The following is a 15,106-nucleotide window of genomic DNA, read 5'->3' on the forward strand; positions in this document are numbered from 1 at the left end:
TGTCACATACTTGGGAGAGGAAAAGATTTCCCTCTGCGTCTTAGCTCAACAGTATACTATCACCAGATACAAAATTGTGGGAGGTGTAATGTATGCCACAGAAGATTATATTAACTTTAAACCTGTGTAAAATGTTTATCTATATTAAACAACTTTATAGGAGGTTTAAAGATCCCTGTATGAAATATGACATAAAATAGTATGAGTTGATAATTTAAGAATGCTAAATATCTGTTTATCAAAACAAATCAGGACAGAGCATAAGTTCCCCCTAAAAAGCAAATATGCTGAACAGAGGTATGCTGCAATACATCAAAACCCAAATGGAGCACCCTAGTCCTTAATAAAAGAGCTTAATTGGTTTCTGTATAATGTAACTGCAAAGCAAACTAACCTCAAACCTGCTCAGGATTTCATGAAGGAAATTTAACAAGGCTGTATTATTTATTCAATGTTTTAATAATTAAAATGCATCATTTCATTGGTACACCTCATTTTACATTCTTTTTTTAGTACTATAGATTATCTTTTAAGATGTCAATAGAGATCATCTGCAGTAACCTGAAAAGATGATATACAGCTATTATTAGGAAAAACTTCAGCAGATTTCACTTAAGAGTTTCAGACATTTGGATTACTATAAGAATAAACAAGACTAAAAAACCAAAAACAACAACAACATCATAGGGTCTGTCAGGGAAGCAGACCCTACGATGACAGGCTGAGAGCCCTGGGGCTCTTTAGCCTGGAAAACTGCAGGCTCAGGGGTGATCTGATGGCCACCTATAAGTTTATCTGGGGGAACGTTTGTTCACCAGAGCACCCCAACGGATGACGACTAGGTCGAATGGTCATAAACTACTACAAGACCGTTTCAGGCTGGACATAAGGAAGAATTTCTTTACTGTCCGAGCCCCCAAGGTCTGGAACAGCCTGCCACCAGAGGTGGTTCAAGCACCTACATTGAACACCTTCAAAAGCAAACTGGATGCTCATCTAGCTGGGATCCTATGAACCCAGATGACTTCCTGCCCTTTGGGCAGGGGGCTGGACTCGATGATCTTCCGAGGTCTCTTCCAGCCCTAATGTCTATGAAATCTATGAAACAATTTGCTACTTGTGGTCTAAGCAGTTTAAATCAACTCTTAGGTCACACACAAAGAGATGCCCGAGAAGTCAATAACTATATTCCATTGATGTAAAAAAGAACACAGTATCAATTACAATTATACTTTTAATGGAAGTGAACTTATAACAAAGCTAAATTTTTATTATTTAAGAAGTACCAGACCAGTACCTAGGCTTAATCCCCAAGAAACACATCTTTGAATTTCTTTTTGTAGCTATTTTAAAATATTCTAAAACATTTAAAACATGTCTAACAAGTCAATTGCATAGTCACACAAAAAATGTTCCTTATGAAACTGAAAAAAACAATAAAATGTTTACTTAATGCTTTCAGGGCCATATCCTTCACTTTGTTACATTTATGCAACTGCATTGTCACTGCATCACTGAACATATCATCTCCTCACTCTGAATCATTTCACTGACTTTCTGACATCCAGGGCATCAACTCAACTCCACTTTCTGTCATGCCAAGGCTCTACATAACACTTTCTATCTACACTTATGTGGTGCAGCCCACTAATAATGCTAGCATCATCCCTCTTTTATGCATTATCAGTTTTTTCCCCAGTGACCTTCACACATTCTTCCCTACTGCATCTGAACTAGTTATTTTGTATATTAACCATTCTTTTTCCAAATTCTTCATTAAGGCATAAACTTATCCCGAGAGCTACAATTAAAAAAAAACCAAAAACAAACTAGAAGTGGGTAGGTTGAGGGCCGGCTGGAATAGTTGTTATTTTAAAAGCAATAAGGCATTGATTTTGCACATTGTCTCACTCCCACTTTTGCTCTATCAGATTACAAACTCTTTTGTTACAACTGCAATTTCACTATTTGCTTGAAACACTTGAAACAGTTGATTGCTGAAATAACGGACAGAAAATATCACAACTGAGAATCACAGCCTTTTCTTCAAAAGGACTGTGGCAGCTACCTTATCTCCTACAGAGTTAGTTTTGCATCTGCCATTCTTGTTCCGTATTAAGCTGCTCTCTATCAACATTTTCACTTAAAGGACCTGGTCCTAATCTTGAATGGTCCATCCTCACCACACTTTGCCCTACTTTGTTTCTTCAGCATGGCAATTGCATTCTTCAGTCTCCACCACCATCAGAACCAGAAAGTGCCCATATAACAATGAGCAAAAGTCCTAGAGACCTGCTGAGAAGTACAGCCCTGACTGCTGCGAGTCCTCAGACTTGTTCTAAGCTACCTCAACTACTGACCTGTGGATAGCATTTCATTAACAAAAATCAGGATGACCCCAGAGCTCATGACCTTCAGAGAATACCTAAGAACATATTTTTGATAAAGTCCCCCCCACATTAAGAATGCTTCCCTGAAGTCCACAAAAAACACAAAAACTCCATTCTTAAGCTGCTGTCATAGAAAGAAGTGGAAAAAGAGCGTGCCTTCGTACTTGGAATAATATATTCTACAATTCCCTCCCAAGACAAACAAAAAACAGAAACCCTTCAAGCCAAATGACAAAAATATTTGTAAAATGTACAATGCTTTTCCATACAGCAAAATAGTTTAAGGAGCCTATTCCCACCTCAGGCACCACCAACACACATTTCTGTACATGTATGCACCTATACACATACACTTCCCTAAAGCTTTTAAAAAGTGTACCAAGGGTTTCTGCAAGAACTATGAAAAAAAAGTTTCAAAATCATGCCTGAAAACTTCAGCTTTTCACTTGCGGAATTTCTCAGCAACATTACCTTTCATTTTTTTTTAGAAGTCCCCAAACCTTCAGATACTTCATCAGAAACAAATGTTTAAAGGCATAAGTCTATCAAATCAGCAAGTGCTCCGATTTAATGAATCTCAAGAAGCGGGTATAACAGTTTTACAAACAACTGAACCAATCTAAAATCTACTTCAACTAGAGTTTATTATTGTAGTACAGACTGCATAAAGCTGAATGCGACAGTGAGAGAAAAAAAAAAAGGCATTTGGGCTGCTTTGTGAAATGAAAAATTATGTGTCTGCGTATGCAATCTTGGAACTTGATGTTCTGACAACAGACTAACAGCAATATAAACAGCTTTCAAAGCCATTAATTTCTGCACAGCTGATTCCTGCTAAACAGTGTTCATTATTGAGAGAATTATAAAAAGCATCGAACAGTTCCAGTGGAGAAGGCTGGCACTCACAATATCTAAACCAAGCCAACACAGTGATAGTGACATCAGTGCTACCACTACTTTAATCCCTATGGTTATTAAATGTCAAATATTTTAAACTACAATGAGGTTGTGGTTCATCATGATGAGATGAAGTTACTCAATTATTAAAAAAAGGAAAGAAAGAAAAACAAAGACTAACTCCAAACCAGGCAGAGTAGGGGGCAGCAATATTTGCCAGCAGAGCTGGGAGTGGGGTGAAGATGGGTGGTTAATGACCCATCTCAGGTGGAAGGCAACCAGGCATTAGCAGCTGGGTACTGCCACCACTTCTCTACACTATGTTGCAGATGAGTGGTGGGGAGAAAGCCCCACCTCTGCTGGAAGACTGCATTGTCTGACTGCAGCACAACACAGGCAGACTTCCCCCTCCACCAGAGTCCTAGGTGGCCGACTGCAGCCTGATAGAGGAAGAGCCCCCCAATTGCCATTTGCTGCCAAAGCCACAGCTCCACAGGCCAGATCCAAAGATTCCACAGGCTGGTTCTGGCCTGTGGGCCATAGGTTGCCAAACCCCGATATAGAGCTCACCCGTACAATGTTAAGGGGCATTTATTCACCAAACATAAATCAAATAGTACCAAATGTTCATAAGATCAATTCAATTATAGTATAAGCTTATAAAGAAAAGCAGCACAGAAAAGTTTTAAACAACACACTTTTGAAAGTTTCTCTTACATTAATTCTGGACCACCATACCAAACAGCTGATGGATCACTTATCCTCTCAATCAAACAAATATTTCATACTTATTAGTTCATTGTAGTACATCTATGCCTTCCAAGGAAAAAAACAAATCTTGTATTGACCACTGTCAGCCACAGATAAACCAAGATAAACGAATGATGCAAATCTAGATAAACCAATGATTCAAACATACCTGTGAGATCCAAGTGATCAAACTTACTAGTTTTCATTAACCAAACAAGCTTTGCAACAACTGCCTTAACTGTGGAAGATACTTGAAACATCTCACCTTTTATGCTTTTACCATACACCTCAATGACGATGGCTCAAAAACTAATTCAGAATTAAAATCATTGACTGTCAGTGATGTTTATATCTTGCTGTAATCCTTACAGGAAGTATCAGAAGCAATTTTATACATACCATTGTGTATCTGCTTAACCCACTCAAAAATATAAACTGTAGATTAACATTATCCATGTTTTGTCTATGCAAGAAACCAGTGACTGACAGTGGCAAGTGACCATCACATGCATCTGGACCAAAGTTCAGCAAGTACACAAACTAAAATTCATAGCACTGGCCTTCCCTCCTCTGGAAGAGTTGCTAAGAATTGCTTATACTGAATAACATCAAATCAATTTCTTTGCCTCCATTTTCCTGAGCAGGGACCGGACCAGCCCGCCTCCCGGGATCCCCTCAGACCCCAGGGGAGGCACACCCAGGCCTAGGGTCAGTGAGGATCTAGTCAGGGAACTTCTGGAGGGGCTGGACATATTTAAATCAGCTGGTCCTGACGATCTCCACCCCAGAGTGCTGAGGGAATTAGCAGAGGTCATTGCGGGACCCCTGGCACGGCTTTACAAGCACTCGTGGTGCTCTGGTGTGGTGCCAGAGGACTGGAAAAGGGCCAATGTGGTTCCCATTTTCAAAAAAAGGGAAGAAGGAGGACCCAGGAAACTATAGGCCAGTTAGTCTTACCTCAATCCTGGGTAAGCTTTTTGAGAGAATTATCCTGGTGCATGTCCACAAGGGGCCAGCAGGGAAGGTTATGCTTAGGGACAACCAACATGGGTTCATTAGAGGCAGGTCCTGTCAGACCAACCTGGTGACCTTCTATGACCAGTTCACAAAATCCTTAGACGCAGAGGTAGCAGTGGACGTAGTCTTTCTGGACTTTAGGAAGGCCTTCGACACTGTGTCTCACCCCATTCTCATTAAAAAACTAGGGGACTGTGGCATCGACACCTACACAGTCAAATGGGTCACTAACTGGCTGGAGGGCTGCACCCAGAGAGTGGTGGTGGATGGGTCATTTTCAGCCTGGAGGGATGTGGGCAGTGGGGTCCCCCAGGGCTTGGTCCTTGGACCCGCACTGTTCAACATCTTCATCAGTGACTTGGACAAGGGGGTAAAAAGCACCCTGTTCGAATTTGCTGACAACACTAAGATTTGGGGGGGATGTGGGCATGCCAGAAGGGAGGAATAGGCTGCAACTGGACCTAGACAGGTTACAGGGGTGGGCAGATGAGAACAGGATGGGTTTCAACACTGACAAGTGCAAGGTGCTGCACTGGGGAGGAAGAATCAGCAGCATACCTACAGGCTGAGGAACCCCCTTCTCGTCAGTGCAGAGGCAGAAAAGGATCTTGGAATCATTATTGATGCCAAAATGAACATGGGCCGACAGTGTGGGGACGCAGTCAGGAAGGCCAGCCACACCTTGTCATGCATCCACAGATGCATCTCGAGCAGGTCCAAGGAGGTGATCCTCCCCCTCTATGTGGCATTGGTCAGGCCACAGTTGGAGTACTGCGTCCAGTTCTGGGCGCCGCACTTCAGGAGGGATGTGGACAACTTGGAGCGGGTCCAGAGAAGGGACACACATGATCAGGGGCCAGCAGGGCAGGCCCTACGAGGAGAGGCTAAGGGACCTGAACCTGTTCAGCCTCCACAAGAGAAGGCTGAGGGGGGATCTAGTGGCCTGTTACAAACTAGTCAGGGAGGACCAGCAGGCATTGGGGGCGTCCCTGTTCCCCCGAGCACTACCAGGAGTGACTAGAAATAACAGTCACAAGCTGGCAGAAGGTAGATTCAGACTAGACATCAGGAGGCACTACTTCACAGTCAGGGCAGCTAGGATCTGGAACCAACTTCCAAGTGAAGTGGTGCTGGCTCCTACCCTGAGGGTCTTTAAGAGGAGGTAAGACAAACACCTTGCTGGAGTCGTTTGACCCCAGTACTTTTTCCTGCCATGGCAAGGGATTGGATTTGATGATCTGCTCAGGTCCCTTCCGACCCTATCAACTATGAATTCCACACTGTATATTAAAAAGTAGTTTTAAGGGAAATTCCCCTACGCTGTTCAATACCAGGATCTTGTACATAAGAAGGATGAAAGGACAGTGAAAAGTACCTGTCACTACTAAAATATGACAACTTTGTACAACCTGATAAAATACAGGAAAAAATATTCTCACTATAATATGCCAATCGTAGCTTTATAGGAAGTAAATTAAAGACCGTAGGAAACCGCTAAGATTTAACTGAAAAGGGAAATAACAACAGTGATAATGTCTACAGAGCTATTTAGCTTACCTGAACTTGTTCTGTGGAGCTGCTACTGAGTTCATCTCCAGATTCTGAATCTTGATGTATTTTTTCTGAGCTTTCTCCTGCTGAATCACAAGACTGTTCAAGGGAAAAGCTGGTCTTTTCTATTTCCATGAACTCAGGACAAGGGAAATGGCCCACGGAGAGGGTCCTGTACTGGCTGGAAACCTTGGGTGACTGTAACTCATTATTTAGTTTTCCATTATTTTGGGCAAGGTCCAGATTCAAGCAAACAGTTTGACCTGGGCTACTGTTTGGTCCCAGATTCTGATTGGCATCCCGAACTAGACCAGCCACTTGAACTGGAACAGTTTTTCCAAAACTAGAAAGTTCTGGTGACTTGTTCACATTTTCTGTTGATCTCTGTAACCCCGCATGCATCAGTTTCAAAGAACTATTTGGCAGTCCACCTGCTGGTTTAACAGGTGGCATCAGTGCTTTTCGTGTTACTTCTTTCACATACTGGGCTGGCACATAGAAGGGCTTGGAGTGTTCCTCCTTTTTGACTTGCCACCAATCATCATTAGTTTTTTTCACCAACATGTATTTCTCACCTTGTTTTATCACAATTTTTTTATCCTTTGCCTCATATTCATAGTCATACTCCACTTCAATGTATAATGGTACTGGAAGGATCTTCCCACCTTTGTCAGCCATCTCTAAGTGAAAGCACTGTTCAACTTTCCAAACAAAAGGTAAGCCACATTATGCTTACTTCTTTGGTGTTTGTGTCTTTTTCTGTTTGTATCAGATGACCTGGAAGAAACAAAAACAAAAGCTGTCCTCAGTCCACAGCCTATGAATAAGAAATGTTTTCAATACACTTCATAATTACCAGTACATATTGCATAAATCAGGGGTTGGCAACGTTCAGAAGTGGGAGACTGTTTTAATGAAGCTTAACTCTGAGCATGGGCCACTTCCAGCCTGGCTCATGCCCCACCAGTTGCCCCAAAGGCAGCTACTTCTCTCTGCTGCCTGGCTGTCTTGGGGGAAAAGCCGCCCCCCCGCCAAAACACTGCCACAGTCCCACCAGCTCTATGGACTGGACCTGGCCCCACAAGACCATAGGTTGCCAAGCCTTGGCACAAATTATCAAAGTCTCTCAAGGCAAATGGTAGAGTCTTGATATAATTGGTATGATATGAAAATCTGTAACACTCCTAGATACTCTCAGCTATACAACAAAACATTATGTTGTACAACTTGGTCACAGCTTCTGTCCTGTAACATTGAAGAATGGCTTGCTATCTGCCAGTTACCTACTAAGCCTATTGTTTCTATTACATAGCAAAGTAGATCATGAAATGTTTTTTCAGCTGAAGACAATTTCTTACTCACAGACAAGATTTAATTTCTTCATAAAACTGTGCTACTCCTCTCACTTGTATTTAAAATCTTAAAAAAGAAAGAGAGAGAGAAAAGCTGGTATGGTACTTACTACTCTAGCTTTCCCCCTGCTCCCAAGACCTCTCAGGTTCCTTCAAAGTGCTCAGAAATATATCTTCTAGTGCCACGAGAGCAGGGATACTCAACCCATAGTGCCATGTCATCTGGCCTGCAGGGCTCCCAGCAGGTCCATAAATTTAGCAAAAGGGGAGCAGTGGCACCACTCTCCTACCTCTATTTCCAGATCCACGGGAAGCCCTGGCCTCTGTGTTAGACAGGGCACCAGATCCCAGCACACAGGGGTGGACAAAGGCAGTTCTGGGCCCCAATCCCAGAACACTGGGGGGCAGGAAGGGGCAATGGCAGGTGCCTAGGGCCCAACATGGGTGCATGAGGAGCAGGAAGGGCAGTGCTAAGACTTAATCCTGGCACGTGGGGAAGGGATGGGGCAGTGCTGGGCTCCAGAACCCAATGTGGCCTACAGACTGGCCCCTTGCCACTCATCTGGCCCATAGGACCAACGGATGGAGCATCACTGCCCTGTACCTTCTCCCACTACCCAAAGAATCAAATATGGGATGGGCCATCAATCCTTTCTAAGGATGGAGGATTTATCTGCTGTAATATATCACAACTAGTAGCCAAACTGATTGGTAGTAATATAAGATACAATGCAAATGCAAGAGACTCTTGCATCGAGATACAAAGTTCCATAGGCAGACACTGGCTTTTAATACTGTAGCAGTTGGCATGCCTGCAGATTTTAAGTGAGCTGTAACCCATATCCACACCATTATTAACAGGGATTGACACTCAGATTTTTTAAGTTGAGATATTTCATGTTATCTATTTACTCTTTGAGTTTTGGCATGATCAAAACCAGTCTGAAAAAGGAGTAAATATTAGCATCCATTATTTTATTTTTTTTAAACCCATACTACACTCTCTTCTCTTATCTCATTGGAAAAGATGAGAAAACCTAGACAGAGGCAGAAGAAAAAGACTGTAACAAAGCACAATACCACCAGAAAAATGAGATGATTGGAGATGAGAACTGAGCAAAAGAGTGGACACAGGAATAAAGCTTTTCCCCATTTTCTTTTTAAAAATAATTCAATATATGTATTCTACCAAAATTTTGAAATAGGCTTTAACATTTGCCTATATTGTTTGAAATAAAGCTCAAGATATGGAGTGTATTTTTTTCCATCCTGTTTAGCATCCAAGCGCAGTGGTAAAATCCTACTGTAACGCATTTCAGAACTAGAAAACACAAATCTCACTGATTCTGACCAATCCATAAATTTTAACTTAATCATATGAAAATTAGATATCCAGATAACCAGAATAAAATGGAATGGGGGGGGTATATTTCTTTAAAGATATTTTAAAAGTAGTTGGTATATTATCTTTTTAAAAGAATTATTTTAAAAATAAATATGCCAAGTATAGTTCACCAAACACTACCTAAGGAGGACAAATACTCGAAAAAGCTACAAGTTTAAGTGCCAAACTTACAGTCAAGTCTGCATGGGCATATCCCTGCAACACAGTAGCATTTTTGACTCCCTGCACACACCTGTCACAAAGTCCATCATACAAACCTGGCTACAACAGTAAAGTCTAGTTTTGGAAACATACAAGAGATCTTACAGAAGGAAGCCTAGTCTTTCAAAATACCATGAATGTTTATTGCCCACTGAACATAATGGAAGTGGAAGGAGTTAAGAACATCACAGTACTGAGCTCATGTATATTTAAACAAGTACCCATTTCCACAGTCCATTTTCTATGTCATAAGGGTGACTTTATAAATGGTCATTTTGATTGGGGAGGGGGGGAATACAGTTACTAAATTGCAAGTTAAGGCTTATAAGCTGATTGGCCAATCAAGCTGAAGCAAAACAGCAACTGCAAGGAAGCCAAAACCAGAATAAAAATACTGTTTAACATTGAGCATTAATGCCCTGATCATAAAATCCCTATTACTACCTGTAATAAAGTTCTATTCCCTTGATTTATAAAGTGACCAGCTTCTTTTGTCATGCCATCAAAATAGGTATCATTTGAATGTCAGGTCTTACAAGCAAGGTAACCCCAATCATCTCTTACTTTTCAAGCCGCAATGTTCTCATCTCCAATCAATGCTGACCTCGTGAAGGAACACCTTGAGAGGCTGGATACCTTCAAGTCAGCCGGCCCTGACAATCTAACCCCAAGGAGCTGGCGAGCATCATGGCCCAGCCCTTGGCACGGATCTTTGAGAATTCCTGGCGCTCTGGTGAAGTGCCCAAAGAATGGAAGAAGGCCAACATGGTGCCTCTCTTTAAGAAAGGGAGGAAAGTGAATCCGGCAAACTACAGGCCCATCAGCCTGACCTCTATCCCAGGGAAGGTCTTAGAAAAGTTTATTAAAAAGGCCATCCTTAACGGACTGGCCGACACCAACATCCTGAGGGATAGCCAGAATGGGTTTGTTGCGGGTAGGTCTTGCTTGACCGATCTCATTTCCTTTTATGACCAGGTGACCTATCACCTGGACAAGGGAGAAGAGATTGATGTCATATCTCTTGACTTCAAAAAAGCCTTTGATCTGGTATCCCACGATCACCTCTTGGTGAAACTGGCCAACTGTGGCCTTGGGTCCACCACGATTCACTGGCTGGGAAATTGGCCCGTGGTCAGACCCAGAGGGTGGTGGTTGATGGAAGTCAAACGTCATGGTGCCTTGTGACCAGTGGGGTCCCCCAAGGCTCTGTCCTTGGACCCATAATGTTCAACATCTTCATTAATGATGTGGACATTGGAGTCAGAAGCAGATTGGCCAAGTTCACCGATGACACCAAACTCTGGGGCAAAGCATCCGCACCTGAAGACAGGAGGGCGATTCAGGTTGACCCGGACAGGCTCAGCAAATGGGTGGACAAGAACCTGATGGTGTTTAACACTGAAAAATGCAAGGTTCTCCACCTTGGGAAGAAAAACCTGCATCATCTTTATAGGCTCGGCAGTGCTACGCTGGCTAGCACTACGGAAGAAAGAAACTTGGGGGTCATCAATGACCCCAAGATGAACATGAGCCTTCAATGCGATGCTGCGGCTAGTAAAGCCAGCAAAACACTGGCTTGCATCCAGAGATGCTTCTCAAGAAAATCCCGGGACATCATTCTCCCCTTGTACTTGGCCTTGGTGAGGCCGCAGCTGGAGTACTGCATCCAGTTTTGGGCCCCACAATTAAAAAAGGATGTGGAGAAGCTTGAGAGAGTCCAGAGAAGAGCCACATGCATGATTAGAGGTCAGGAAAACAGACCTTATGATGACAGGCTGAGAGCTAGGAGGATCTTTAGCCTGGAAAAGCGCAGGCTCAAGGGTGATCTGATGGCCACCTATAAGTTTATCAGAGGTGACCACCAGTATCTGGGGGAACGTTTGTCCCCCAGGCTGGACATAAGGAAGAATTTCTTTACTGTCCGAGCCCCCAAGGTCTGGAATAGCCTGCCATTGGAAGTGGCTCAAGCACCTACACTGAACACCTTCAAGAGAAATTTGGACGCTTATCTTGCTGGGATCCTATGATCCTGCCCCTTGGGCAGGGCCTGGACTCGATGATCTTCCGAGGTCCCTTTCAGCCTTAATGTCTATGAAATCTATAAACTGTGCCCAATGTACTTTTAAGAAGGGGGGAGGGGGGCAGGTGGAAATAATTTACAACTTTGTTCCTCTACTTCCCAGCCCATATTTCTCTTACCAGTTCTTGATATCTGGACCATGATATGTTTAATGAATATCTTACCTCAAGTGCCAGCTGCCAACATTCTTAAATTTATCCCAGTATCAATATTTCAACTAGGAATATTCCTTCCTTTTTAAAAAAAAATTTAATCTGACCAGTCTGGCTTCCAACCTGTTTCTAAAGTTACATAAACAGCTAAATTTCTTATCAAAATTTAGGGAGAGGGCAAGATTTAGAAGCCACTGGAGACAAAGTAAACCTGTATTTTTTTCGTTAAGGCTACTAGGCATTTATCTGAAAGTCTGATTTTTACAAACAAATTTTACAGAAGAGCCTATAAAGAAAACAGAAAAATATAAATTGTTCTACCAAAGAAAAAACATTTAATATCATTTTAATGTTATTTCACAATTGAGTTCAATAGACCTTGCAGTTCCTGGTTTAAAAAGAAGTAAATGAGTGTGGGAAGAGAGAATAAATACTGGGAATCAGTTATGAAGAACTACCATGCTGATATAAGTTTCCTGAATGTGCTTCACATTTCTCAAAGAAAAGGGGAACAGCAGCTCTCCCTCACCATCATTATCATTTACGTTAAATATCCCTGCTGTAGTCTGAGTAACACTGACTGTTCCATCCAAAGAGACAAGGACTGCATCAATTAATGAGTCCCATGACAGACTGGGCCACTAATGTAGTTTTATGAACAAATCAGATTAGGATCAAACAAGATGCTTTAAGAGATAATAGGGACTCTCAGAGTTTATCATTTCCCACCCACAGTACAAGGCAATATGTTCAACATCAAGTAATTTCATAGCCAATGTACCTTAATCACGCCTTTCCAAAACGCAACAAATTTTTACTTTGCCATACTAGATGGACTTCATATAGTAGAGCTGCAACACTCAAGGTGTTTTATCTTAGTAAAAAATTATAATAAATGATTTAGTACTTCCACAGATCTCAGTCCCCATCTTCTAATATTTCAAAATAGCGAAGTATAAGAGGCCTAGTCAAACCTCTAAGATACAATTTAGTGTAGGTCCTTTCCTTTTTGATGTCTTTGTGTAACAAGGCATTTAACAGAATTTGCAGATTTGCTGGAATTTGACAGGGCTTCTCTGTGAGTGCTTATGCTATGGCCTTGAACTTGCAACCTCTAGGCTACAAACTGTCCCTTAGCACGTGTGCCACCACGTTAGAAGAGAAGAGAGATGAATGGAGGCAGAAATGCTGGGTTTTATTCCAATTTCTGACACTGGCCCAAGTGATACTTCAGAATTATTCTAGCAACCTCGCTGTGTCACAATTTCACCTAGCCTGTCAAATATAAAGCAAAAATACCCACTGAAGTAAGTACTTCAATAATCTCACATGAAAAAAATTACATGGAATGATTACCTCAGTTAAGTAACTGTAGGCTTTAAAATATGAAGACCTCATGAAGAGCTCATTAATAAAGAACGGATCCAATCATGATCACAAAAAGACAAGAGAAAAACTCATTACTAACAATCTAAGCCCAGTCCCGATGTATGTTTTTAACAGATGCCAACCTCCGAGATGTGGTTAACTTTATTTTAGTTGCTCTCTGGCTTTCCAGCTTTACCTGACCAAAGGAACAACTAGACAATCTGCAAGGCATAAATTCATACTAGCATAAAAGGGAAATACAGGCAAAGCCATCTTGGGGGGGAGCGGGGCTGAATCGGGGCAACTGCCCTGGCCCCCACGCTTTGAGGGGCCACGCGGAGCTGGGCCAGCTTCACGTCCAGCCACTCGCCACCACGCCCGTGTCCAGGCCCTGCACGGGCTGATTTCCCCCAGGCCTCGCTACGGTTGTCTCTGAATACAGGTAAATGTGTATAACACATAAACAAAGTAATACAGAACATTTAAAGCTCACATGCAGAATTTTTAGGTTACAGACCGTCAAGGGAAACATTTCTTTTAAGAGACCATAACTTAACATTAAGTTTTACAGGGAAGCACTACTGAGTAGGTATTATACCTTAGCAGAAGTAAAGAAAGCCCTCTCCTGCTTCTTTTTCAGCAGCCTCAGGTCCAAAGTCTAATACCACTCTTGAAAAGATTTCAGCAGGTTTAATGAAACAATACCTTTGTTTTGACACTTCCCTCATTCTCAGCTCTCAGTAGGTCAGAAAAGGATCATTCATAAACAAACAATCTAGAGTCTCATCTCAGCTTGCACTGGTTTAACTAGGTTGCTTTAAAAAGATGATTCTTTGTATTCAGGCACTTTACACTGTTTAAGAGTAGCACTGTTTCAGTGTAGTTTAATCACGTGCAACCAAGTTAACCTAAAACAAAATAAGGCATTCAAACCTGAATAAGAGTAACTACATATAGAAGTACATGAGTTTAATGAAATTGATTTTAAAAGAGAAGAAAGAAAAGAAACACACAGATTTGCTCAGGCCTCTCCAAATTTCAAATGAATAAAATTAGCACTCTGGGTCAGCCCCGTTCCCACATTTCCCACATCCCCCAGCTTCTGAACACAGAACTGCCGGCGAGCGAGCGAGCAACAGCTATGTGAGAAGCAATCATAGCTGTTGACTCTGTCCGTCCCCAAGAGGAGATTGCAATCTAGCAACTGAATTCCTTTCCTCCAAATCACTCACAGAACCATAAAACCTCTTTCCAGTGTTCACTCGTAGTTGGAGGGCATGTTTGAGGGAACACTACCGTGAAATTTTAAAATTTAGAATGCAATCAAGGGGCTAAGCTGCAAACAAAATACAGACGGTTACTCCATCCGCTCGGACAGTCGTATGCATTCATGCGCAACTCGTACAGTGCGCTTCTTGTATCACCGCTCCAGCAGGCATTTCACTGACACATTCATTAATCCAACAACAAACAGACTGATGAAGTTGAGGCACAAACACAGGAAGCCACTGAAACCACACTAGGGCCAGATTAGATGTGGGATCCCTCTCCCACCCCTACCCCTCCTCTCGCGCCCTCCCCGCACTTGCGGCAGATCCGGTACAAGCACATTTCTTGAAACAGGTGCTCCAACACACGCCGAGGGTCAAAAGCCAACCCGACAGTAACCAGTGCCACCAGAGATGGACTGGGGCCTTTGGTGGATTTCCCCAGCAGGCCACCACTTCCGGTTCGGCCGGAGACACCTCCCATCACCGCCTTGGTCTCAGCCGCGTCCCCCGCGGGAAACACCGCCGTGCAGACGAGCGCAGCGGCCGCCGAGCCCCCCTTCACACGTGCCGGCGCGAGGCGCAGGAAGGGCCCGAGCAGCAACAGGCTCCTCGCACCTGCGCGCCCGACGGAGCAGCGCCCCGGGGCCCGGCCCGGCCCGGCCCAGCACGAGC

The 15,106-nt window shown here is 42.9% G+C and overlaps 1 protein-coding gene across 8 annotated transcripts in view; it reads right to left on the minus strand.

The window, feature by feature from the left end:
• ARHGAP12 (Rho GTPase activating protein 12) overlaps nucleotides 1–15,082 on the minus strand; it is a 140,029-nt gene extending 124,947 nt beyond the window's left edge. For 2 of the 8 annotated variants that reach the window (XM_025208489.1, XM_025208482.1), the window contains exons 1-3: nucleotides 14,749–15,082; nucleotides 13,762–14,071; nucleotides 6,612–7,382 (exon numbers count right to left, since the gene is read on the minus strand). In XM_025208489.1, coding sequence (XP_025064274.1) covers nucleotides 6,612–7,283 — 672 coding nt within the window. In that variant the 5' untranslated portion in view covers nucleotides 7,284–7,382; nucleotides 13,762–14,071; nucleotides 14,749–15,082. The remainder of the gene's footprint in view (nucleotides 1–6,611; nucleotides 7,383–13,761; nucleotides 14,072–14,748) is intronic. The other 6 variants (XM_006027290.3, XM_025208487.1, XM_025208488.1 and 3 more) reach the window with 5 other exon arrangements.
• Between the last annotated feature and the right edge of the window lie 24 nt (nucleotides 15,083–15,106).

This window comes from Alligator sinensis, unplaced genomic scaffold (genome assembly GCF_000455745.1).
Source record: "Alligator sinensis unplaced genomic scaffold, ASM45574v1 scaffold309_2, whole genome shotgun sequence".
Classification (NCBI taxonomy): Eukaryota; Metazoa; Chordata; order Crocodylia; family Alligatoridae; genus Alligator; species Alligator sinensis.